The sequence below is a fragment of the Cynara cardunculus genome, unplaced genomic scaffold (assembly GCF_001531365.2).
Source record: "Cynara cardunculus var. scolymus isolate 2C unplaced genomic scaffold, CcrdV1 Un_Scaffold_1165, whole genome shotgun sequence".
Lineage (NCBI taxonomy): Eukaryota > Viridiplantae > Streptophyta > Magnoliopsida > Asterales > Asteraceae > Cynara > Cynara cardunculus.
In genome coordinates, this window is record NW_020200691.1 from 61,532 (window position 1) to 88,763 (window position 27,232).

Consider the following 27,232-nt stretch of genomic DNA (forward strand, 5'->3'; position numbering starts at 1 on the left):
AAACATTTCTTCTCAAACTCTTTCATCAAATCTTTCTTCTCTTTCTCAAATTTGGCTCTTTCCAAAATAATTATATCCTCAAACTCATATAGTTTCTCTGAAAGCTTTACATTATTCAGCTCAAGAACTTTAATTTTGCTTTCAAGATTCTTTCTTTCAGTATCAAATTTATTTTCAGCTTCAGAAAACTTTTCCAATTCCTTCTCAATTCTCTTTTATCAGAATTCAAACTATCAGACTAACAAATTTTCCAATTCAATTAATCTTTTCCTTTCCTTCTCATGAATTCTTCTTTCTAAATTTAAAGTTCTCTCAGCTTCATAAACCCTTGTTGTCAATTCAGAATTTTTCTTTATCTGCTCAACATTCCTTTCTTGGAGATTAGATAAAAATCCTCTAAAAATAACTTCACCAATTTCTTTCTTTAAAAGCTTCTTCTCTTCAAGATATTGCTCATTTTCTTTAACCAAATCTTTGCTCGACTAAGATTAGAATGGTTTTCATAAAACATTTTACATATTTGTCTTGTTTTTGTTTCAATTTCTTTTCAAGTTCAGAAACTCTCTCTTTCAAATACTTATTCTCTCTTTCAATCTTTAAAGCCATTTCAAAATATTTCAAAAAAATTGATTAATCACGAAATGATCTTATTATAGTTCAAACTTAGAAAATCCAAAAACAAACACTAATCGGACAAACAACTCAACTTTATCAGACACAAAGTAAATTTCCTAATCAAAGTTATCGAACAACTCTTATCTGCCAGAACACCTTACCGGTCAAAACACTTAATCGGTCAACTTACTTATCAGACAAGCTTTATCTGGAATCAATCTTTAATGGACAAACTTGCTCTGTCAAATCTTATCGCCCAACACACTTACCGTCTAAGTCTTTCTCAGATAAAACACCTTATCGTTCAAATCCTTATCGCCCAAAACTTACTTAACAGACAAAACACTTACCAAACAAACTCTCTTATCTATCAAAAACCTTTATATTAAGAAACTTTATATTAAGAACATTAAAACAGTTTCATTACAGAAACTTTATAATAAGAACTTTCACTGTTCTAAACCCAGTTCAAAATCAACTCAATATAGCTTTCAAGAACAGTTTACCTTTCTCAACTCAAAACAACTTCAAAAACTAGTTTACCTTACATCCACATAAACATCAACAAGTTCAAGTATTTCAAATACTAATTTTATAAAAATTTAATAACAAAACTCACCTTATATGTATGCAAGGATGAATCTTACAGCAACAGATTCCAAATATGATCACATAATCAATTCCAACAGTTTGACGCAGTATATCACACAAGAAACACACAAAACTTTTCTCCCTCTTTCTGTCTTTCTCTTAAAATAGATAAATAAGATAAAATAAATCTTATCTTCTCACTTTTATATGTCAAACATAGGCAGTGGAGTTTTAATATTTTTAAACTCATTACTTCACATTCTCCCATGAGATATAACAAATATCTCATGAATAAAACTTTTAAGGTGGTGGAAATTAAACGAATAATCATGCATAAGAAATTTTAAAATTCTTTACTTACCATAACTTTCAAAAGCCACCTCAAATTTCTATAACCGAAACCCGGTTATTACATTATGATATTTCTTTTGGAGTTTGCTTAATTTGAAGTCCAAGAAAGAAATTCAATTCTCCCATCATACTCATCTCAAACTTGGTTTGTATTATGTTTGAAAAATTCTTACAATACTTTGGATTAGTAGAACCAAAGATTATGTCACCCACATAAATCTGAATTAAGATTAAATCATCACCTTGTTTCTTCAAAAATAAGGTTGTATCAATTGTACCACTCTTGAAACCAGACTTTAACAAGAAGTCAATTAGAGTTTGAAACCATGCTCTAGGAGATTGTTTAAGTCCATACAAAGCTTTATCCAAAACATAAACATGATCTAGATGCTTAGGATCTTCAAAACCTTTGGTCTGACTTATATATACATACTCAAGAAGTACACCAATAAAGAAAGAACACTTTACATCTATTTGAAACACTTTAAAATTCTTGTACGTTGCATAATCCAAAATGTTTCATCATAAATGTGAGTCCCAATATCAAACAACAATTCAAGAATCAAGATTGATTGAGAGAGATGAATATGAAGAACATGAAGAAACCAACCAATATCTATTATTCAATAAAGCAGTAGACTACAATTCTCTCAATCTTACTATACGACTCTCATTAGAAATTACAGAATGATCAACTTGCTAATCTTAGCCCATGTCACCTACTTGTAGGTGACATTAACAATGTAAAGCCCATTGACCTTAGCCCAATACATTGAATATTACAATACAATACAAGGTAATTGACTTTATACAACTTTCTAACATTTAGGACTATTTTGGTCCTAACAATAACATGCCTTCTTGTTGATAATAACCTTTTGCAACTAGTCAAGCTTTGTTTTTGACAACTATTCTAGCTTCATATTTCTTATTCTGAAGACCCATTTGGTTCCAATCATAGATTTACCTTCAAGTCTTAGAATTAACCTCTAAACGTTATTTCTTTCAAACTGTAAAATTTCTTCTTGCATAGCAATCACCAAATCTGGATCTTGTAATCCTTTAGAAGGCTTCTTAGGTTCAATTGAGCTTATAAAAGTTTACAAATAAGCACTCATTTGTTGTAGCAGATCTGGTCTTCACTTCACTAGTAGTAATCTTCAATAATCTAATGTAGGGAACGATCCTTTGTCCATCTATGAGTATTTGGCAAAGGTTGAATTACATATTGATTATTTTGAACATTATTCTCATGAACAATAGCATAAATTTATGACTTGAACTTCTTCATGTTGTTGCTCCCCCTCAACTGAATGTATCTTTGAAATGGATAACTCGGAATTAGCATGTTCAGAGTTACCGGAGGTCCGTCAAGAATTCTAATTAAGCTATTCAGAGATAGACACGCTTTGATCATTTGAGGTTGAAACAACTACTTCAGCAGGTCCATATATGTTTGAACTTGATTCTGGTTCTTTTAAAGTTGGTTTGATAATATCTTTGTAAACACTTGGATTTTGAAATTCTATAACATCCAGAGATGCATCAAAAAAGTCTTCAAACAGTAAATCAAGTTCTAAATTACTAGACTTAAAAGTAGATTCATAAGTCCTAGTCTGTTTTTTATTAGGTTATGGACTAATTTATTCAGAAGAGAATATTTATGGCTTGAGTCTTGAACTGCTTTGTTTAGAAGTTTGTACTTCATTTTCATTAAAAGTTACATTGATGCTTTCAATGATAATTTTTTGTCTTTTTGATATAAAGTTTGAACTTCATTTTCATTAAAATAAACGTTTTCTTTTTTTATAAATTATACCATTATAATCGTCTCTTTAATATATTCAAAATGAATCCAACATCGGATTATTTTTTTATTTAAGAATATTATTACATATGATAAATACATATTTAGTTATTTTTAAAACTTATTTTTAGTATCTTCATTTTTCATTTTATACCCCTTACGTATACACTATGTACAAGGTGAACATCAATCCCACCTCATCGTCCCTCTCCCCACTAATCCTCAATACCATATTTTGCTCTTCTCTGGTCTCTTAATCACTACCAGTTGACGAGTGGAGAATCGATTATCTAGCTCTCCCAATTGCTCTCAATTTTGGGATGTAATCTGCCCCTCCAAATGTCCTTTCTCCAACAAGAAACTATTCAAGATCCCTGTCTATCTAGAGCTGGAACTTTGAGCACAGGAAATTTCACATCTACAACTTCATCTCTACTTCAGATTCTATCTTCTTCTCTCAGTTTTGTTATTTTTTTTCACCAGTACCAAATAAGGTAGGATATTTCTTACAGTTTCTGAAATTGTTGTAGAACCCAAAAATTCACCACAACAATTGTTATAGAACCCAAAAATTCACCACAGTAATTGTTGTAGAACTCAAATTCACATATTTGCGTTACCAACATGTTTGTCTTCTCCACTTTTAGGTAGATTTAGAGGAGGATTATCAACGCCTTACTAGAAATTTGACAGACGGCGTCTAAACATGAAGAAAAATTTAAGTGATTTTTGTATGATCACCATAGATTTCTCGTGTCTTTGAGGTCTCCATTTAAATTTAGTTAGAATGTGCGATGAAGTCCTAGAATTTGTAGTCTGCATTGGGGTTGCTCTAGGTATTAACGAATTTTTTGCTCAAATGGATAAAGAATGGAATCTTATGGTTTGATGAAGAAGTCTTGGAAAAAGAAGATAGAGGCTTAGAGGATTTATTTACTGATGTGTTAAGTTTTATGAAGAACAATTACATCGAGAGTTGACAATTTTTCTAATTATATTAACAAAATGTTTTTGCATAGATAAATAACATCAAGAGAAAGGGAATTTTGGAAAAAGGTGTAGGTATATAAGGCATATATTACATGGTTGTTCGCAAGATAATCCATAAACATTTGGGTCAAGATGATCCAGGCTTTGTCCAGGTACAATTGGCCCTAATGTTACTAAAGACAGTGTTTTTCGTTAACAAAATATTTGCTCAAGTGGATAAAGAAGTAACCCATATGTGTTTAGTTGGAGATTAGACATGATTTTGTTTTGAATTCCTAGAATTTGTAGTCTGCATTGGGGGCTTCTCTAGGTATTTTATGTGGATTATTAGTCTAAGAAAGTACACAAGTTGTTGCATGTGTTTGTATCTTTAGGATCGGTATTTGTATATATAAGCTAATGATTGATGATGATCTAAGTAAATTTATACTTTTATGAATATCTATTTGGAATGTAGGTCATAAGGTAAGATTTGTAAAGATATTTTTAAGGAACCTCGAGATTGATTGACAACTTTTTTTTGAGATGGACACATTTTGTATGCACTAAATGGGCCACTGTTAAAATTTCCTAGACTGATGTACTATAGATTGAATTTTAAATGTTGAAACAATTTTCGGTACGAAGCATGGGAAGACTAAGAGCTTATTCTTTAATGAAGTTAGAATCTTGAAATTTATCGTATTGACATGAGGTAGATTATGTTATATTCACAAGCCAAATAGCCTACTGCACCTATCCCAATTTTGAAGAATGAAGCACATTAAGTAGATATAATGAATGAGGATTAGTTGAATCAGCTTGAAAACACTATGCTCTATATCGTTGTAGATAGACATTATTCGAATGTAGACACTTATTTTAGGACAAACTAAAGTTAAAAATTTGTTTTTTTGGTTGTATTTTAAGTTGTTTGGAGTTTGATCGTTTAAATTTGGTTAGAATGTATAATTTGTCGTAAAGTAGTTGATTTGTGCAACTGTATGTTATTACTTGAAGAATTAGACATTTTTAGGAGATATTTGTGTAATCTTTTTGATCTTCAAGTGATCAGAGGTGAGTTGGAGTATGATTCTGTAAAAAAAATGAAGTATTTGTGGCAATATTATGAACTAGACAACCGGAAATTGTCTGATTTGTTTATCCATATGTGTTTAGTTGGAGAATTAGACATGATTTTGATTTTGAAGTCCTAGCATCTGCAGTCTGCATTAGGGTTCCTCTAGGTATTTTATGTGGCTTGTGGATTAGTCTAACTTAAGTTTGTTCGCGAAGCTGTATGCATATTTTCAACAAATACATATGCAAAAGGTAGTAACCAGTAGCTTGATAATTGTAGGCATGAAAAATAAATGTTGCCTCTGAGGATTTAAGCAATAGGACAAATCAAATAGAATCAAAATATTGAAAGTTCACAATTGTTTGCTTGATATCTCTTTATTACTTCGGGTGCCAATCCAATTAGGATAAAACCTTTCTCACATACAGTGGCAGACCCAAGAATTATTTTGAGCGGGTGCACATTTAAGGTCAATCAAAAAGTCAAAAAAACATCATTGATGCAAGGGAAGTCATCGTGATTTGATCCAATAAAAAGTTTATTGTATTAATGTGGGAAATAAAATACATTTTTCCAAATGAAATCAACTTTCATCTGAATAAGATGCAATATTATGTGTTATGCTTCACGTGTTGTTAGCTGAATTCCGTCATTAAAATGAACTTTTTTGGGTTTTTTCTTAGAATTTTCTATTTTTTGATTTTATTTTGATTGTCCTTTTATCCTTTCTTTTTCTAGGGTTTCAATTTGTTTTCTCATGCATTTAAGATTTTTAGTATTAAATATGATATTTTACAATTCAAAACTAACACTTTTTCTAGGGTTTCAATTTGTTTTCTCATGCATTTAAGATTTTTAGTATTAAATATGATATTTTACAATTCAAAACTAACAAACCAAATCAAAATAGTACTATGGTTTGAACAAGTGAAAAATAACTACACAATTTAGTGAAAACATATTTAAAACAAATATAGAATTTAGGACAAGTATATAATGAAATAAAATCAATTTAGAGCAAAAATAGAATTTAGGGTAAATAAGGCAACTTGATAATAAATGAAAGCAATTTAGGACAAATAAATAAACTATAACAAATAATATGTTTGGAAAATATGAACCAGATAAAGGAACGAACGATTCCTCATATGTGGATGATTGAAGAACAAAAGTGGGAACAAAAACCCATTTCTTACATAAATTTTATTAAAATTTTGGTTTTGGTCCCTTCATTTTTAGAATATTTTAGAACACCCTTTCATTTTTAAGGCTTCATGACAAGATATAAAAATAAATAAATGCTACAAGTGTAGCTCAAACACAAGATCCCTTAGAAGAGAGACACGTTTACTTTATTACAGTAACCATATCGGCAACTTTATTTTGATGGTCTTATTTTGGTTTCCAATATTTAAGAGCACACTTATAACTAAGTCGGTACACCACTTTTAACATCTAATTATTTCCCTTCACAATAATCGAGTGAGCGAGTGCACAAGACCCGACTCAAGTCTTAGTAGTACACCCCTGTTCACATAAATTTATGCTCGCATTTATCATATTATCGATTTGTTCAGGTTGATAAATCGTCACTTTGTTTGAGCTCTATTTCATGGACGTTTAGAATCTGTTTAAAATCATTTTGTATACCTGACCAACGGAAGGGTATAACCCTAGTTTAATAGAGGGGACCGAACTTAAAAACAAAATGTAAATAATAATATTTTTCAAAACATGGTTTGATTCCTATTATGAGTAACATGCTTTCATAACATTCATTTTAGTACTTGAGATCAAAACTTTCAAACGTTTAAGTACCTAAATAACCTATTTAACCATGAACAGGTTAAGAAGCAAATGACATGGCATCCAAGTCAGGATTATTTGTTGATACGACAAATGATGTCGGGTTTTTTTTGTTTTATTATTGAATGTTCATATTCTCCAAATAAATAATGAAGAACATCAAAGCTAATGAAGGACATCAACGATATCACCACTTTACAAATTCATCCCAGAAATTTTAGCATAAGAGCCCTAAATCAAACCTATAATCAAAATCTAAACAAAAAATGTTGGGATTGAATTTTAGTGTTAAATTGTATTCGTCTTGAAAGTCTATAATTGTATTGTTAGCGTGTTTGACTTTGTAAGTCATGTTGACTTTGACTAGAAGGGTTCAATGTTTGACCATATATAAAGCTTTGTCTTATAGTGAATTAGAGTAGAGGAGAGTTTAATTGTAAACATAACGTATATTGTGAGATTTATAGACTTTGACCAGATTGACTTTTTCTCTCAACTCTTCTCAAGTGTTCTTCATGATTTTATGATGCTTACCATTGATTATATGTTGAAGATTGAAGATTGATCATTTTGTGGACTAACAATCGGTATTAGAGCAAGATATGCAGAGAAATCACAAGAAGAAATCACCAATTTGAAGAATTTTTTGAAGAAAATTTTATGGAGTTCATCCTATTCATCTTATGTTCTTAATTTTTTCAAGAATTTGATCCGAATTTTTTTCAAATCTTTGTGTTTTAATGTTAAAAATATGATCAAATTGTGCGTATTTGAATTGTGAATCATAGTTATTCACAAGATTTTATGATTTGATCATCCATTTTCAAGATTTGTTAAAATTTGTAGTTTTTAAAATTTTTTGTGTTCTTGAAAATTTCTTCAAAAAGTTAGTTTTTGATCCATTTTTGGATGAAAAGGTGGTTGTTTTTGTGTTTTTGGGGATTGTTGATCGGATTATCTTTAATTAAATTGCTCAAGAGTTGGGAGGTTTAGTGTAAATCGTTCATAATTCTTACCCGTATTAGGATCAAAGCAGCCGGATTTCTTGATTTTGTGACTGGATTGGATACTTAGTCATTTTTTTACTTTGTTATTCTCCCAATAGTTCATCCGTATTTGAGTAAGTCTCATGTCTCTTTGATCGAGCTTAGTCTATATCGCTCAAAGGGTCTACCGTATTCAAGGTTACCCGGACATAGCATCAATCTGACTTGAATTCATCGGACATCTGTTGATCTGTATTAAGCATACATCGCTCACATAGTTAACCGGATTTGGTGTAAATCGCGTAACAGCTTTACCCGGATATCTTCATCATGCAACCTCGCTCAAGTTACCCGGACTCATCTTAGTCGCGACTTAGTTTTCTCGCATCCTAATCCGGTAACAGCTTTGTCTGGATTACTAGCTTACTCGGTCAACCTAATCGCTCAGCCTTGCTCGCATACCTTATCCGGACATTGCATTAGCCGGACTTGGTTTATCCGCGCACAAGGTCACGCGGATTTGATACTCCTCGGATAACAGCCGTGTCCGGATTGCTTCACTCGGCCAGGACTTGGTCGCGATTCATTTTTTTTGCATATTCCTCGCCCAATCCCCGTGTCCGAGTTTAACCAACCTCGACCATCCACGTCCATAGCCGTGTCCGGATTCACCTTGACCTCGGACAACTCCTTTCAACTCCTTATCCGATTTTAAGGTTAAAAAAGACTTAGTTTTTTCAAGCTAGCCGGATTTGAACCTCTATTAAAAGACTTAGGGGCCGTTTACCAATACTTACCTGGGTAAGTGCTTACCAGCAAAATTCAAAACTATCAATTACTTACCGGGTAAGATATTAGTCCACCAAAACGGTATCGTATGCAACAATTAACCCGGTAAGTGCTAACCGTGGTAAGAGTTGTCACTATCACTTACTGGGTAAGACTCTCAGTCTTTGCCTTAGCTCTTACTGGGTAAGATTCTTGGTCGTTGCAATGTTGATTCGGTAAGGTAATGTGACTTGGTAAGTGCTTACCCGGATAAGCATTTTGTAAACGGCCCCTTAGTGTTTTTTTAAGTGTCCAATTTTGAAGTAATTTTGACAAAACTTAATTTTTTCAACACTTCTCTTCAAGTTTATCAGTTTTTTATCTGGTTTTCATCGTTTTACCTGTTTTTCACCAAAATTACTGATTTTTGAGGATTATAACTGTTTTTGAACTTTTTTGTGTCGTGTGAATTGTTTTTGAACAGTTTTTGACTGTTTTCAACAGTTTTTGACTGTTTTTACTGATTTTTAACTGTTTTCACTGATTTTTCTGATTTCTAAACAGTTTTTGAACTTTTCTGAGATTTTTGAGCTTATTGATTTTATCTAAAGGATTTTATTGGTTTGTGATTTCTTTGACTGATTTCATACTTTGCATAAGATTCTTTGATCAATCTTGAATTTTTAAAATGGCAGCTTTTCTTGAGAAGAAGAATAAAGAACTGAGAATTAAGATTTCTGAGTTGGAAAAGAGCACAAAGCACTATAAAGATAAATATATAAATATGTTTTATGAAAATCATGCTAATGAGGAACTTGTTCAAAATTTACGACGAGAGCATAAAGAAGCTATGGAATAAGTTGAAGAAGATTTCTTGAATAGGATTGATAAGCTGGAAAAAATGTGGATTCTATCAGGGAAGACACAAATGAAGAGTTAAAAACCTTGAGTAAGTCAAATAAAGATCTATTTAATAAACTCCAAGATGTTTAAAATGAACTAAATGCTGAGAGAAACTCTTCTGAAAGGAAACATACAAAGACTGATGATTCCATAGAGAAATTTCATGAATGTGAGAATAATTTGATTGAAGTAAGAAAACTACTGGAACTTGAAAGAAAAAAGGTTTTGGAAGCTGAAAAGAGTTTAAGTACTGAAATGATAGTTTTTGAGAAAGAGAAGAAGAGAATGATTGAAGTGGAGAAACGGTTTGGTACTGAAAGAATATCTTTTGAAATTAGATCAACTCATTGGAATTGAACGCTAAAATGTTGTTAAATCAAATTTCTGATTTTGAACAACTTATTATCTTGGAATGTGCCAAAGTTGATAAAGAGAAGAAAGAGATCAGAGAAGAATTTCTGAGCAAGAACCTTGAATTATCTAACTGCATTGCTCAAAAGCAGAAAGCTTTGGATAAAGAAAAGAAGTTGTTTACTCTTGAAAAGAGAAATACTGCTAATAAATATGCAGCAATTACCAAAGAGCTTGCAGAAAAGAAGAAATGGCTCGACATTGCTTCTGAGAATGAAAAAAGCAGCTCAGATGAAGAGAGACAAGAATTTGTTAAAGAAAAGAAGATGTTTGAGAAGCTGAAGAAGGAATTAGAAGGTAAGCTTCTAAATACTACAAGGAAATTGTCTGCTCTTACGACATAACTTAAAACTGAATTGAAAATGAGAACTGAACTTAAAGAGAAGTATGATTTAGTTGCTGATGAAAGAGACCAGCTTTTAAAGAAAGTAAAAGACTTTTCTTGTGCTCAAAGCTTAACCGGTTCTCCTTCACAGTGTAAAACAAGCTTTTATGACCGTTCTAAATCTAACAGTTATTCAAGCAACCCTAAATCAACTGTTTCTAATAATTATTCTCGTTCTTCTAATCAATACTATCAAAGGTATGTAATTGGATCACCCCATTATCATTCAAAAATTAAAAATATTTGGGTTAATAAAGCTGAATCTGTTTGGTCTCGTAACTTTGTTGTTACTAATTCCATTCTTCCTTGTGTTGTGAGATCAACTAATGATCTGATAAATCTTAGCAAGAAAAGGATCATGTGCTCCACATGCAAAACCACTGATTTTGTCAATAGGAAATGGTACAACAGTTGGTATGGAGACAATAGATATCAGAAGAGCTGGAAGAATCATAACAGGTATGATAATAATAACTGGTATGGATCCTATTGCATATATGATCAACATGTTAAAAGTGCTAAAAAAAACATCTAATATGAATAGATGGTTTGGCAGTTACAATATCCCACAACCTGATACTAACAAAGAAGGACCTAAGTTCGTTTGGGTACCAAAATCTGTTTGATCTATTGTTGCAGGTGTGTCATTACTGCGCTGATCAGAAAATTTTGCCTATGATGCACAAATTCAGGGGGAGTTTGTAATCTGTCCAATATAGGTTTCTAAACACTCAGTTTAGAACCCGTGCTTATGACTTCTGAACAACACAGTTCAAGACCCGAGCCAAAATGGTTTAATTTTTTTATTATTATTTTGAGCTGAACTGAAATATTACTCAAATCTATTTTCTAGGGGGAGTCTCTAGAAATTTTCAATAAAAGTTTTTGGAAAGTGAACTGTTTTATGAAACGAGTACATTTTCTAAACAGGTATTTTCTAATATTTTACTTGCGTAATTTCTCATCGTACGTAACTCCAATACCTGTTTCAACTATTCTTCAAACCGTTATTATCACGTCTCTTAAATAATAATCATTTTCGGTGATAATACACTCGTTTATAATCATGGTTGTTTTTCTGATATTTTTTTACTTTGATTAATACACGTCTGTTATTCTTTGAATATCAGAATCTGTAAACTCGTACTTACAGATCTTCATTCATTTCTCTCATATACTGAATAATATGTTGTTGATACATCACTCCTTCTTTGATTGTGCTTAAAAGCTACATATCTTGATCAATTTTATCTGATCATTGTGCTTTATAGCAATAATATTTTGATCAACTGTTTGTGATCATATGAGCATACTTTATTTTAGGAGGGACTGAGTGCTTCATATAAATACCTCAATGGAATGTTAAAACCGACAAACCTACCCATGAGGACAACCATATCTGAGTGAGCTTAAACTCAAAAAGGGTTTGTGTGCAGATCGTAAAATGAAAATGAGAGGGGTAGTTGTTGTGAGTCAAAAGAATTGACGAGAGTTGTGTCAGGATTAAAAGAATAAACATAATACTGTTCTAAACCTCTAAATTCCAGGTATACCACGTAATCTATTAGTTCTCAGTTCTTTCGAGACTGATATTGAAAAAGGCAAAGCCCAAGCCAATTCTTGTCACAACCCCACCAGCTACTCATTTATCTCTTAACATATAAGTGTTTCAATAACATTTGGGGCATGCAACTCACAATCTATTAGTTTCTCATTTGGAGATTCTTGATATTGAAACATAAGGATATATGTCCCCCTTCAAGTCTTTTTGATCACGAATTGAGTCAGATGAATTTGTGTAGTCCACACGGTTTATCTTTTTGAGCCTAAACAGAAGCATATGTTGCTTTATCTTTCTACATTACACAGATTTTGCAAATTATATGTTATTTTGCCGAAACATTCATAGATATACTTTTATAAGATATCGATGATTGAATGGAAGACTTGGTGAGATGAACCTCAAAAAGTCTCATATATGAAGTACATCCATTGTACTGAATATATCTGTTATATTCACAGGCCAATCTTTTATTAGATTGAAAACAATTTCATAAGTTGAAATTGGTTATTACTTTCTCATCCTTTTAATCTGAAAGGATTATACAAGTGGATTTGAAAAGTCTACTTACAATTTTATGAATTGACAACTTTAGCTGTAAATTTCATTCATTCTGATGTATGATGCTAATGATTCTCATTTCATCATAAGGAGGAGTATGAAATAATGAATGAAATAATTGATTCTGAATGATATAAGGAGAGTATGTTATAAAGATCAAAGGGGAGTATGATATAAAGATTGAGAACCGACAAAAGACTTAAAGGAGTGTGATTGAAGATTATTCTTGAGCTACATTGTTTGAGAGAGGAACAAAATGTGAAGATCTCATCTTTACAAAAGTTTACTGATAGCGATTTCTCAACGAAGAGAATGTTTAATTTTGGGAGAGAATGTTTGTAAATTTTTTATCTGAAGAAATTCGTTTATGGGGAGAATATTAGTAATTTGTTTGTCTGAAGAAATTCTTTGAAGATCATATCTTGAAGATTATTTCTGAAGATCATTGCTGATATTGTTCTTTATTGTAAAAAGAGAAGATCGTTTTGTTCTACATTCGAAGAGGAGAATTTTGGAAGATTTTCTCAACAAAAGATCGTCTGAAGATCTTAAAGTGAAGATTGTTAGAAGACTGTTTTGAAGATTTCAAGAAGTCATAAAGAGTTTAAAGCTACAAAGTTCAAACGAGATTCAAAGTGTGCAAATTCTTTCAACCCTGAATACAAAAGGGAAGAATGTTGGGATTGAATTTTAGTGTTAAATTGTATTCGTCTTGAAAGTCTATAATTGTATTGTTAGCGTGTTTGACTTTGTAAGTCATGTTGACTTTGACTAGAAGGGTTCAATGTTTGACCATATATAAAGCTTTGTCTTGTAGTGAATTAGAGTAGAGGAGAGCTTAATTGTAAACATTACGTATATTGTGAGATTTATAGACTTTGACCAGATTGACTTTTTCTCTCAACTCTTCTCAAGTGTTCTTCATGATTTTATGATGCTTGCCATTGATTATATGTTGAAGATTGAAATTTGATCATTTTGTGGACTAACAAAAAAGCATACATAAAACCTAAATAAAAAGCATCCAACAAAACATGATGAGATCTGGGTGAAAATGACGACAATTAAGGTGTTATTCTGAAAAGGTTTCTCATATTATGTGAGAATGATGGTGAGGACACAAATCTAGGTGAAAATGGTGGCAAGGAAGCAGATCTGTATGAGGCCGAGTCTCATGCAGGTTCGGAGAGGTTGACTCCGGATCGTACACAGATCATCTCTGGCCAAATACACAGCTGATGCAGGAAAACAAGCTTTTAGATGGAGTTGCAGATATTCACTCCTGACGCCCCCAAAATAAATGTACATAACAAAAAGACATATAGTCTTAGAAATTTGTAGTTATTACACTTTTTGATCAACCAAATGACAATTTTACCCTCAACAGATAAGTGTACACAATAAAAAAAACACATGGTTTTAGAACATCATCTCTTATGGCATCTCTATGCACGATCAAAATCCAGATTTGGGGTTTTGTTGGAGCAGATAGGAGAAAGGGTTTATTAGAGGCGGTATGGGGTGTGAGCTTTCACCGATGGAGGGTTCATCGACGGAGAGTGAAGTGTTTCACTGATTTAGGGCTTCGTTGGCAGAGGAGAAACAATTTGGAAGATATTGTGTTGGGATGAAAATCTCAAAAACAGGGATCACATTCACACCATAACTTAAAAAATAATAATAATACAAAAAAGTTATTATATTAATTTTTTATCTTTTAACATGAAAAAACATAGAAATGTAATAAAAATTCATATCATTTATCATATCAACAAATAATATCGACTTGAGTGTCACGTCATTCGTCATATCAACATAGAAACCTGTTAATGGCTAAAAAAATACTAGTTGTGTACCCGTACAATGCGGCGGGAGCCGTGAATTTTAACGATTTTGAAGTTTCATTGGTTTTGTTAGAAAAGATTTAACGATGATATAAATTACACTTGATCTTTACATATTAATACAATTTGAATAAATAAGAGTTATGGTTCCAATTACAGTTTATCGATGAAAAAATTGTATAACAATTTTAAATCCAATATATTTAAAATCCAACATATTTAAACGACTCCACAAATGTGTTCGATTACACCAAGAGCAAAGAATCAAGAGATCGAGAGCAAAACCGAAAGTTCTAAAGCAATTGAATGATAGATGAATCATAGAACTTTTAATAACTCATGGTGAATATCAATTTGAATCTCACCTTGGGGGATGGAGAGAAGACATAGAGGTATGAGACGGTGAAGACATGAGTTAAATATGTCAAAAGTATTTTGGAAACATGAAAGAAAAATGTAATAATGTTCATTGGTAACTTGTACTATATATTATTTTAATTGTAGATTAAGAGATTTTAAGACTGAATGCATAAAATAGTAGTACTTAAATGCATTATGGGAAGTTTTTAATACTTTTAATACTTTGTGTATAAATGCATAGTACTTTGTATATTAAAAATTGTTTTTAAATTTTTTAATAAATCTGATTTATAAGATAATATAAATAATATAATAAACATGGATGGCGCGTCATTCGAGGATACATTCACCATATCAACTGATCCCTTGATTACTTAACCGTTTGAAAGTTTTAATCTCAAATAACAAAAAAAAAATGTTGAGAAACTAAGTTACCAAAAATAGTAATGAAAACAAAAATTTGCCGGTGGTGTTTTTGAAATAATTATAATGAGGGAGAATGGTGTTTTTGAAATAATTATAAAATCATTTTTGCCGTTTTCCGTTGGCCGGAGCAACGGCCACAACGACGGAGAAAATGGTGACTTGCATTGCAACATAGCAGACGATAAACTCATTTATATACAGTTAACTCCTCTCGTAAGACTGTTCATTGGATCCCTCTGATTTCCTTGGTTTTTTTTCGTTGTTTGTTTTTATGCCATCTCAAAATCTCTGATCTTGGGCTATAGGGAGCAAAATTCTGCTGCATATGTAGTATTGATTGGCGCACAACTGAGTTTGTAAGGGGTTTCCTTTCATTTTGCGCGTGTGTGTGACATTGATTGATGTTTTTTTAGGGTTTAGGATCGGATGCGATTTTTCGGAGTAGGTTTAGGAGCATGGTAGATTCATTTGATAATGGTGGTGAGAATTTTGGGATTGACTCGGGGAGAGGAAGAGTCTCCGAGGGAGATCACGGGGAACAATTTATTAAGTGATAGTGGCGGGGAGAATGGATGGTTGATCCGATTTTTGGATTCTGCTTTCTTTTGTGAGTGGATTGCGGTTAGTTATCTATACAAGCATGATCACCCAGGGGTTAGGGATTACCTTTGCAATCGGATGTACACTCTCCCATTATCTGGGGTTGAAAGCTACTTGTTCCAGATATGTTACATGCTTGTTCACAAGCCTAGCCCGTCACTTGATAAATTTGTTATTGATATATGCTCAAAATCACTTAAGATAGCACTGAAAGTGCAATGGTTCCTTATGACGGAGCTTGAGGATTCTGATGATAATGAGGGGATCAGCAGAATCCAAGAAAAATGTCAGATTGCTGCTACTTCGATGGGAGAGTGGGTGCCTCTGATTAGACCACAAAATGAGTCTACGAGCAATGTGGGAAAGAACCAAGTACTTAATAGGTGGCTGTCCTCAAAACAACGGTTACTATCATTAACATCTTCTCCTCAGCCTCAGAAGTCTTTCTCATTCTCGCATCCTTTGGAGAACCCATTCCAGGATGAAGGTACCAGTAAGGTATCCGCAGATGAGAATAATATGTTCAAGAAATTTATTCTTGGCCCAAAAGTCCGGGACGCTTTGCTTTTCAGGAAATCTGTAGATAAAGATGATGAGGAATCTGACAAGGATGGTTTCTTTATGAGACTCCTACAAGATTCTAAAGATAACGAGGAATCAGAAAAAGATGGTTTCTGTAAGAGACTTTTAAGAGATTCTAAGGATGAGGATGTTGGGAAGTCTATGGAGAGATACGATGAAGACAAGGAGAAGGATGAGCTACAAGATTCCAAAGATTATGAGGAATCAGAAAAAGATGACTTCTTTAAGAGACTTCTAAGAGATTCTGAAGATGAGGAGGTAGGGAAGTATGTGGAGAGAGATGATGAAGACATGGAGAAGGATGGGTCTTTCCGCAGGCTTTTAAAAGATAGTAAGGATGAGAATGAGCTCACATCAAGCTCGGAGAAAATTTTTAAACGGATATTCACCAAAGGTGATTTGGAATCTGTAGAAGGTGATGATAGAGAAGGGTTCTTATGGAAGTTTTTTAGGGATAAAAATGATGATGAGGAGAGAGGGCCAAAGTCTGCTGAAAATGATGAGAAAGAAGGGTTCTTTATCAAAACTTTTAAAGAGAAATTTGAAGACAAGAAAGGTGCTCCTGCTGCAGATGATGATGATGAAGAATACAAGGGGGATGCAAACGGTGTGGAAGATGCGCCTTCTGACGTTCCCTTGTTTCACAAATTATTTCGTTTGCATCCTGATGACGCCAATACTGTGGCTGCAACTGGAAGCAACAATGGCAGTGGGCTTGAAAGCAGTCCAGGAACAGAAAAGTTCTTCCTCAAGTTGTTCAGACACCATGATCGATCAGTGGAAGATTCTGAGCTTTTTGGGTCAAAGAACAAGGAGGTAAATGCATAATTCAAAATCTCTGTTTTTTAAAGTATTGTAGCTCTATCCAGAAAGTTATGCCGCCATCTTCTTGCACATTTTAGTAATTACTTGATATAGCTACTTGCAACCAATTCTTGGCTAATACAGCTGGCAATGCATGCACACACATATAGTAATTTTTTTAGACCAACTCTTTCAAATATCCATCAGCACTGTGCAAGAATCTAACGTAGCTTGTCAATCAATTTGTCCATGCTTTTTGTAGCTGAAAACGTCGTGGTTTACTAGTTTGAGGAAATCATTGCATGGTCTAAACAATGTATATCTTAACAGCAAGTCTTGTTATTTGTAACACTCCATTCTGTGGCTCATATACAAGATCCGGATGTGTGTTATGGCCTTTTTTTATAATCATCGTATGTTATAAATCAAAACATAGTAAAAACTTGCGGAAATGATAAAACATAACTTCATTACACTGAAAACTTTGGTACAAAAGAGGGAACCCACATTTGCAACATCAAGAATATGAACTAGAACATAAAAGCTAATACCCACATTACATGACTTCTATGCCATGCTTATGCTAGATTTTCAAGTTTTTAGTAAAATTGTCATGCTGTCATGTATGCGTCAAAGCGGCAGCCATGTATAAGGCGACTGTTAAGTAGTCTCGAAGCCTCTCGCAAGAGGTTCTGGACAGATTCAACATCCCCCTACCACAGGTTCAAGACCTGAGTAACCTAGAATGATTTAACCGTTTATCCTCATTTTTTTTGATTGACCTGGATATCCAACCCGCTATGCGAGCCGACTAATCCCAGGGCGACCACCTGCTTTGCAGATAGCCCGGAGTCACCGCATTTGAACCTCCGTGGCCACAAGGGGATTTTTATTCCTCCTTGGATTTGAACCTGGGACCTCGTGGTACTTTTGACCTTTGGAGCCAAGCTCAAACCAATCAGGCACCACTTGGAACGCATGAATTAACCGTTTATCCTCATTTGTTTCACCCTATCACGAACCTAAACTCAACCGGATCATATACCCAGTTAACAACTCCGTAACAAATGTTCTTACAAGAACGAAGTAACTCACATTCTCCGTGTTTATGCATATGCTGAAATTATCTGTTGGAGAAAAAAAATCATATCTACCAAAACTTTTAACATGTAGCTTCAACCATGAACATGTAACTACCGCCTCAATACCGCCCACCCCCTCACCGCTTTTGCCTACACCTCTAACAGCCAAAGTGTATGCCTTAGCAACCCTTTAGAGGTGCCGCCTTTGATACTTTTTTTGGATGCCTCGCCTCAAGGAATGCTTGTGAAAACCATGTTTGGGAAACTGAAACCAAGGGTAGACAAACCTTTCAAAATACCAAAAAGAATTGGCGAGAATGCTTCTAAAGTTGAGTTACCGGAGGAATATGAAACATTGCCAACTTTCAATGTCAAAATCTACGACCTTTATCATGGAGAAGACCCGAGGACAAGTATTTTTTCCCAACTATGGGGGATCAATGCGCTTGCAGGAGAGGAAGAGTTGGACTTTTGTGCAACCGTGTGTGGCAATCCGGTACAAGACTTGCAACATAAGTCAAGACCGTTATCTTCAATAAAGAAACTTTAAATTGAATGATCAAGAGGAATTGGAATTTTATTATCTTTTCAAGAAGATTAGATTTTATTGAATTTTTTTAATAAGTTAGGTTATTTAGTTTCCTAAGTTGATTATGATCTTTTGATTTTATCTCCTTATCCCATAAACTTAGCATTTTATTCAAGTTTGCTGAGTAAGTTGGTTCTATTTAGTTTCCTAAGTTTCTAGCATCCTTTGAACTCTTTGAAGCTCGTTTGTAAGGCACTTTTATTTTGAATAAGAATTTCTGAATTTGAGTGTGCTCAATTTCGTTTCCACTTATCATAAGAGGTGAGGCCTTAAGTGTGGTGTGTCAACCTTATCCTAAATAAACCTTTAGGTGGCTGTTAATCCTCAACTACCTTTTAAATATTAACCACCCTTGGAACGCATGAATTTTGTGTTGCCCCTGTATCATTCTTGATTAGCCACTCCAATTGCTTCCTAACCGTTTGCATATCCTAATTCTATGAAGAAAGATGATGCTAGCCTCCAATTCCTCTACTCACAAGGCACGGTTTTTGTCATCCTAGGTTTGTTCCTGCTCAGATATCAATTGATGTACACCATACCAACTAGAGTAAAATAGAATGGTATTTGACGCCAATTGAATGTTTATTTACAGAGGTTCTGGATCTTCGAAGGCTATCGCCCAGAACAATTCACAAAATTGATCAATGCCCCTTTGTGTTTAACATCCCTTATTTATATTAATGATCCAACAAAAAGTAAAATAACCCACTTATTACAAACCTCTATAATAACCACTTATGCTAGTGGATACTAGCTATCCAATATAAATAACCTACTTGTTTATACTAGCTATCCAACAGAAAGTACCACAACCTACTATATTGACTAATGACTATCTGACTACCATAATACCTCGAATATGAAAACCTCCCAAATTTCCTTAGCCTCTTTCCATCGAATTCAGCATCCATGCTGTGATCAGCATTGAGACATGGAATTAGACTTGATTACCGCTGGTATTGGCTCTTTACCAGTTAAAAACCCAAGTTTGCTTCTGGCGTTCAAAGTCAATTTAATAGATTGATCCCCTTTTAAAAAATTGTGGCCATTTAAGCAAATAATAGTGATTTGCATTGCTGGTTAAGAAGCCACCTCCTAACAGGCTGGGACAAAAGCATAACGTTGGTGTACTATTTGTTTCAGACACAGTTGATATGGTAAAGCAGGAAGGAAGGCTTGGACCTGGGTTTCTGAATAGGAAGTCCAAAGAGAGAGAAGGTGAAATTGACCGGTTGAGGATGGACATGGCAACTTCGAAGACATGACGTCATAGGAGTTCGTGAGGCATATGACTAGAGTGGTTGATTTTTGGTAGGATCTGGTTGAGGGTGTCGACCACGGTATTGAGTGGATATTAGAGAGCTGGGCAGATTTGACATGACCTGACTTTCTTGGTTCATACCTTTGAATCGTACACACACAATTGAATCGTTTTTCTGAATGTTATATTTGTTGGTCACTCCCTTTGCTTTATGCACAAGTCGGGGATCTTCACAGAAACAACCTCTCAATTCTAGTGGTTGAGTTAAGGTCTACATACATTCTACCCCTCCTAGACCGTACTTTCTAGTGGGATATACTAGGTTCATTTGTTTTGAGATAGACCAGAAAAATAAAAGAGGCTTCATTCTGAAATTCAAGAGAACAGCCTCAACATGAAGAAGAAAACCCTGGGGCTCTGATACCATGTTGTTTGGAGAGAGAATCAGAATTTCTTCATTGAATAATACATGGATTTACAGGCCTATCAATACATATTTACAAGATCTTTAAAAGGAAACAATTCTAAAAAACTTGAAGGTCTTTAACTTACAACATCTTTTTAGTTTTAGGAAACTAAATAATTGTTTGCTCTAATGTTAGGCAACATTTCTAGTACTCTAGAAAGGGACTTTTTTTATTTGGAACACTTTCCAACTTAATCTTCTTATTGATCAAAGTCTTTCAAATGTTCACAAAAATGGAACTATGAATATAATTTCATCATATTTGCATATATGCTCTGCTGTTTTCTTAGAAGATGTTTATAGAAGTTGCTTTGCTCTATAGTAAAGTTATAATAATGTTTCTTTTGGCAGAGGCACCCTGGTTCGCTAAAGCAAAGGAATGATAAATCCAATCTTAAGCCACCTTTGCCAACCATGACCGCTTCACAATTTCGTAAAGGGACATATCATGAGTCCTTTGACTTTGTTCTGTCCTTGTGTGAGACATCATATGGTTTGGTAGATGTTTTTCCAGTTGAAGATCGCAAAAGAGCTCTTTATGAGGTTGTGCTTGCTTCTTATTTTCCCTTCTCAACCAGGTTTAACCTTTTTTTTAATACTGATGCAAATCATTGTTTTTCATGCACTAAATTTTGCTCGTCTTTTGTAGTCTCTCACTGAGATCAATGAGCATGTTGTTGCAGCTCAGAGTAGTGGAGGTCTCTCTCTTTCCCCATTTACATCAACAATCACTAATGTGCTCACACATTTGCATATGTGAATCAATCTCTGAAAAGGATTTCCTAAAAAGGACATATATATATATGTATGTATATGGATACATATATACATATACTTGCGCATATAACCGGGAAACAGATTCAATGAATAAGGAATGATCACATGCATGTAAGTATGCATCTTTTCTATCCAATTAAGATATTTGTAGGTTTGTAAAGAGTGGTTCCAATCCTTGCTTTCCATATCATAAATAGAACATTATATACTTGTTTACCTTATCAATTTATGAACGGGATCAATGCATAGAGTACATTGGTGGGCCATGGACTGACATAAATAAAACCTTATAAAGAAACCTAGGAATATGAGAATTAAAATACGACATATTTGCCCTATTCTAATACTCCTACTCAAGTTGGTGGAAATATACCAATCGTGCTTGACTTCTCCCATATAAGGCTTAATCTATGGTCCTGGTAATGGGTTTGTCAAAATGTCGGCATATGAAGTGAACTCAATTTAGCTTAAAAAATCTAGTTCATGAGAAGTATCTGCTAATGGGAATCAACCTCAATGTGTTACGTCTGCTCATAGGAGATCTGATTCTAGGAGATGTGCATGACAACATAATTATCATAGTGCAATCTACATAAGCAGTCGAAATATGTCAATTCAAGCTGACAACACATGACGCATTTGCCCTTCTCCATGTGGTTATCATGTGATTATAAAAAGTATATTCTAAATACTTGGTATAAGTTACCATATTGATATATTGTAGTACTCAATTCAAAATTAACCATCCATTTGTCTTTGCATGCCATGCAACGACTGTCAAAACTATGGAAGTGGTAATTTTATTGTAGTTTCCATCGTTGTGCTTCAAATTGTGGGCTTAGCAGTCTTTGCCTCATAATCGTAAAACCGTTAAATGAGTGAAAATATTGCAATGTGAAATTTGTTGAAGTGGTTTGGGGTTTTCTATCCTTGATCTAAAGGATCTCTTGAACTAAAATGCACCCCTTATCTGGAAGGAACATTTTGCTGCAATTTGATATATTTTAGCATAAAAGTAGATGTACTATGCTTCAATCTTTGGCACATCTTTGTAAAAACATGTTTGTATTTCTTTTTGAGGCTGCATCAATTATGTAGAAAATAGATAATCTGATTGTTAACTCCACTGTTTTCTTACTGGCTTCATATAATTCAGAAAACACCAGTTTTCTCAAAGCTTCTGATTAGTATGCTTAATATACGTGGTTCTTTATCATTGTTTCAGCTGAAGTAATTTATGACAAGATTCAAGTTCACCCATCTCATTTTACAATTTTTGGTTGCATGGTAGGCGTGTGCTTTCCTATGGGGAGGGGAATGTACCGCGTGGTTCACATACCAGAAGATGAAGCCATTCTTCTTAATTCTAGGGAAAAGGCACCTTACTTAATTTGTATAGAAGTATTGAAAAGTGAAACCTCAAGGTAAATATGTTAACTTCTAGCTTGACATGGCTGATCTTTCTCTTTTCTCTTCCCCCATGTGATGGTTATTGTTGGTTTTGTTTGTAAAACCTTATGTTTTTTTATTCTTCTTTGTCAGCAACATGAAGGACGGCTTTGGTTCTCAAAAATTTTCCAAGGGTGGAATCCCATTAGCTAATGGAGATACATATTTGGCAAAACCTCCTCCATGGGCATATCCCTTGCCAAATAGACAGGATTTTAATCTTTCTGGTTATGATAGGATGTCAAGATCTACTTCTCAAGCAATTGATGAAGCAATCAGTCAATTGTGGGAGTCAAAAGCAAAGTATGTTCATGTGAGCCTTTCAATGGAGGATGTGTTGCCCTGTCATGCAATGAACCTCCAGGTACACAATCCTGATTTTGACACTCATTGTTGTCAAGGTAGAGATTGTGAAAGTTATGCATGTAGACCTGAAGATGGTGGTGATTTGGAACGGGTGAGGGTTGTGTTGAGAGCAGATTCTGGGGTAAGCATGGATGACATAGAGGTTCAGGAACCGCCACGACGGAGGGAGCATCGTCGTGTCCCGAGTATGATAGCTTTCGAGGAAGTAAAGGTAGCTTCTGCCTTTCTATATATTACCGTCTTATTTCTCATGCAGATTTATAGGATTCAAAAACTTCCAAATGGAGTCATGAACTTCACATCTTCAATGAAGCAAGGCTATAGATACATAATACATTTACACTAAAATAACTAGACACTTGTCACTATTACAAGTTATAGGATAAGTCAAGGATATGTTTAGTTAGAGGGTCCATTTTCTATTACATGGGCAACATAACTTTTTTTGTACTAAAGTCCTAAAACATGAGAAATGTTTGTTTATGGGCAATATAGTAAATTTACTCTTTTAATAGATCTAAAAATCAATGGTGGTCATATTTTAAGCAACTCATGTGAAAAGGTTTGTATACTAATAATGTAATAAAGTTTGTAGTGTTTTAAAGTATGTTTCCATGTCCATACATGTTAAATTAGTATTTTAGTACTCCCATCACCCCAAAAAGTGGAAATGCATATAGCCTTGTTGAATTCAAATCTAGTACTCTCCAAAAATATATTGTAGATGGATGTCATAACTAGTTTATCATTTCTTCACTTTGTAGTATCTTTTGTAGAGATTAATGTAGTTATATATCTATAAAACTATCTTACACAACAATTGCAGCTGAAACTATATGGAAAAGCCAATACATGTCTCTTTTGTTTTGCTCGTGTTCTTTTTGCATGTAGTGAGTAGCAATTGCATCCAAAGTATGTGCAGACAATCTGTTTCATTATCTCACAAGATAAGCTTATAGGGGCCGTTTACCAAACACTTACTCGGGTAAGCGCTTACCGGTAAAATTCAACACTATCACTTACCGGGTAAGATTCTAGTTCACCAAAATGGTATCGTATGCAACAATTTACCTGGTAAGCGCTAACCATGGTAAGAGTAGCCACCCCCCTTTACTGGGTAAGACTCTCGGTCCTTGCTTTCGCTCTTACCGGGTAATATTCTTGGTCCTTGCCATATTCATTCAATAGGTAATGTGACTTGGTAAGAGCTTACCACGATAAGCATTTGGTAAATGCCCCCTTATTCTTTGAGAGTTTGTTAGTAGGATAAAGTTGTTTTCTATCTCCTAGAATAAAGGACATTAGTTTAAGTGTTGTAGCTATAAATGTAAATGCTTCTCTGTAATACTTGGATGATCTATTGTGGAGATGTGCCGGTCACCAAAAAAAATACAAAGATATGCACAAAAGAACATATATACAAGTTCTTGCTTGGGTTAAACCAAAACCTCGATGAGGTTCGGGGAAGAATATTGAGTTGTAAGCCATTACCGAGTGTAAGAGAAGACTTCTCGGAGGTGATGTTGGGATCTACAAATACCCAACTAACCACTGAAGGTTCGACTTTAGCAACTAGAAAGGGCAGAGTTCTAGACAACCACAAGGAAGCTTTTGCAGTAGTGATTCGTCAACTAGCTATGTGGAAGGCCTTTTGTAAGCTTGTTTGTTCACTTGAGGGTGAAGGTTGGTTTGTTCTTGACTGTGTGTGGAAGTGGTTGCATTTTTTTTTTCTAATCACCCGAGCGGGCTCATATCCACTGATCTTCTCAAAACCCCTGGTCGAAGTACGTTGCAGGAATTTTGTGGAAAGTCCTTGGAAAGTGCTTCCATAGGATGTAGGGTAGACCAAAGTTGCTAAAGGCTCAAGGCACAGTTAGGGGTAAAGGGGTCTTGGGTCCTAGGCCCGAGGTGCAGACGTGAGGTGTAGGCCTCAGGAATACGAGACGAATCTTATCAATATATATATATATATATATATACACACACACATACACACAACTCAAATATGCATCAAGTACAAGCCTCCAATGCAGCAAATAGCTGTACTTCAATAGAGGCAGAAGGAAGAAGGGTTTAAAACGTGAGCCGTGAGGGAGAAGTTTTAAGGTCTGGTTATTTATAAAGGAGGCTTGAAGTTCTAAGGAATGAGTATTTAATATTAGGGTGACTTGTGTCATCTATTTAATAACTCTTTTTTAAAGAAGTATAGGAGATGAGAAGATGAGAAAACTAATTTAATATTAGGGTTTTACTAGAAAACTAATAACTCTTTATGAGGCATGCCTAGGCCCACAAGACGCTAGGCCCACAAGATGCCTAAACCAAAGCGAAACGCCTTAGTGAGCCTCGTTAATACGCCTAGCCTCAACTTTATAAAAGCCCAAGTCCTTGAGCCTTATGAGCCTCAGGCACTCTTTTAACAGCTATAGGGTAGACCATGAAATGTGGACTTAACTGTGCTTTGTGAGATGCAGTTTGGGTTTCTTTGATAAGCATGATCACATGTGAGGCCATGTTAGCATGCAATTAATACCATCTTTCATTTATCTGTTGGGTTACGGGCGGTCATTTTACTAGAATTTTTTTCTGTTTTCATCCGATTTAGAAATTTAGTTGTGTAGCAAGGTTAGCTGCTTGCAAGAGCCAAGTGATGCACTGGATGTATCATGTTTGTTTGGATGATGTTGTGTGTTAGGCCTAGTTACTTGCCAGGTATGATTTCTAGGTGCAGAGTAGTTAGTGGCTTGGTGCTAGTGGAGTAGGCTCTGTTTTATATGTATTGCTTCCAAAAATATACGAATTAGCACTTTACCTTGAAGTTCCATATAATCTTTATAACCCGAAATTTTCTTTAGAAATAACCATGGTTAGACATCACTGCATGCATACCTTACTCTGAATGGACCTCTATGCCCCAATATCCCCAGGCATCAAGTCTAGGTAGTGTCTAGGATTCAAAACATGCTAGGACACTTGTCCATATACATTAGTCTTTGTATGAGGTCAGGGTTCTTCCCTAATATTAGTTGCATGATAGTCTCTATTACTATGTAATGTTGTGTATAATTTTAATTCCAAACAAGTTGTGTTGGGTATAAAAACGAAGAGGATGTACATGGAATCAAATATGCCTTCACAGGAACATGGGTAAAGAGACCAAAACTAATGACACCCTTTGCTCCTCCGCTTGTAATCAAATCTAGGTGTAAACCGATGAACATTAGCACTTACAAAGAAACCAAAGCTAGGTAGTGGCACTGCCATCACATTCAACCATATCTAAAATAACTCTACTTGATCCATCCTCTACATTCCAGATGACAAAGTTCTATTATAAATACTTTTCTCTCAAAACCTGTTGCAATCGTGACCAACAAAATAAAAGCGTATATGAGGATGAAAGAATAAAAATGATCATAAGAAGATAGAAGAAAATGGAAAAGAATTAAGAACGGATGTTGGGAAAGATGGAGCACCAAAGATGCAAAAAAGCAAGGAAACAAGGGGAAGTGAAATGAAGAGTCAAATTGTGGAGCTCAATGCAATAAATACAAAGAAGAGAAGAAATGACGATAAAAAGTAGATGCATGGATTTGCCTGAAATTGTTATTGTAGGGTGAAATAAGAAAAAAAATTGAGGCCTCAACCTTGTTAAGGAAGGAGAATCACCTAGTTTTCATGCAAAGGTAACTTTGATGGTCAAAGGTCATGTATTTCTTTTTCATGATGGTTAGAAATATAACTTATTGCTAAATATTAAACTTGATATTGATTTGTATTGATTGAAAAATAATAATAATCTGATACACCTTATATAGGTAAAACTAA

The 27,232-nt window shown here is 34.3% G+C and overlaps 1 protein-coding gene across 1 annotated transcript in view; it reads left to right on the plus strand.

The window, feature by feature from the left end:
- The first annotated feature begins 15,866 nt into the window (after positions 1–15,866).
- The window catches only part of LOC112502262 (phosphatidylinositol 4-kinase beta 1-like), a 50,821-nt gene continuing 39,455 nt past the window's right edge, over positions 15,867–27,232 (plus strand). The window contains exons 1-5 of the mRNA XM_025106130.1: positions 15,867–17,423; positions 21,164–21,355; positions 21,462–21,510; positions 22,881–23,013; positions 23,132–23,615. Of these exons, the coding sequence (XP_024961898.1) occupies positions 15,900–17,423; positions 21,164–21,355; positions 21,462–21,510; positions 22,881–23,013; positions 23,132–23,615 (2,382 nt within the window). The 5' untranslated portion in view covers positions 15,867–15,899. The remainder of the gene's footprint in view (positions 17,424–21,163; positions 21,356–21,461; positions 21,511–22,880; positions 23,014–23,131; positions 23,616–27,232) is intronic.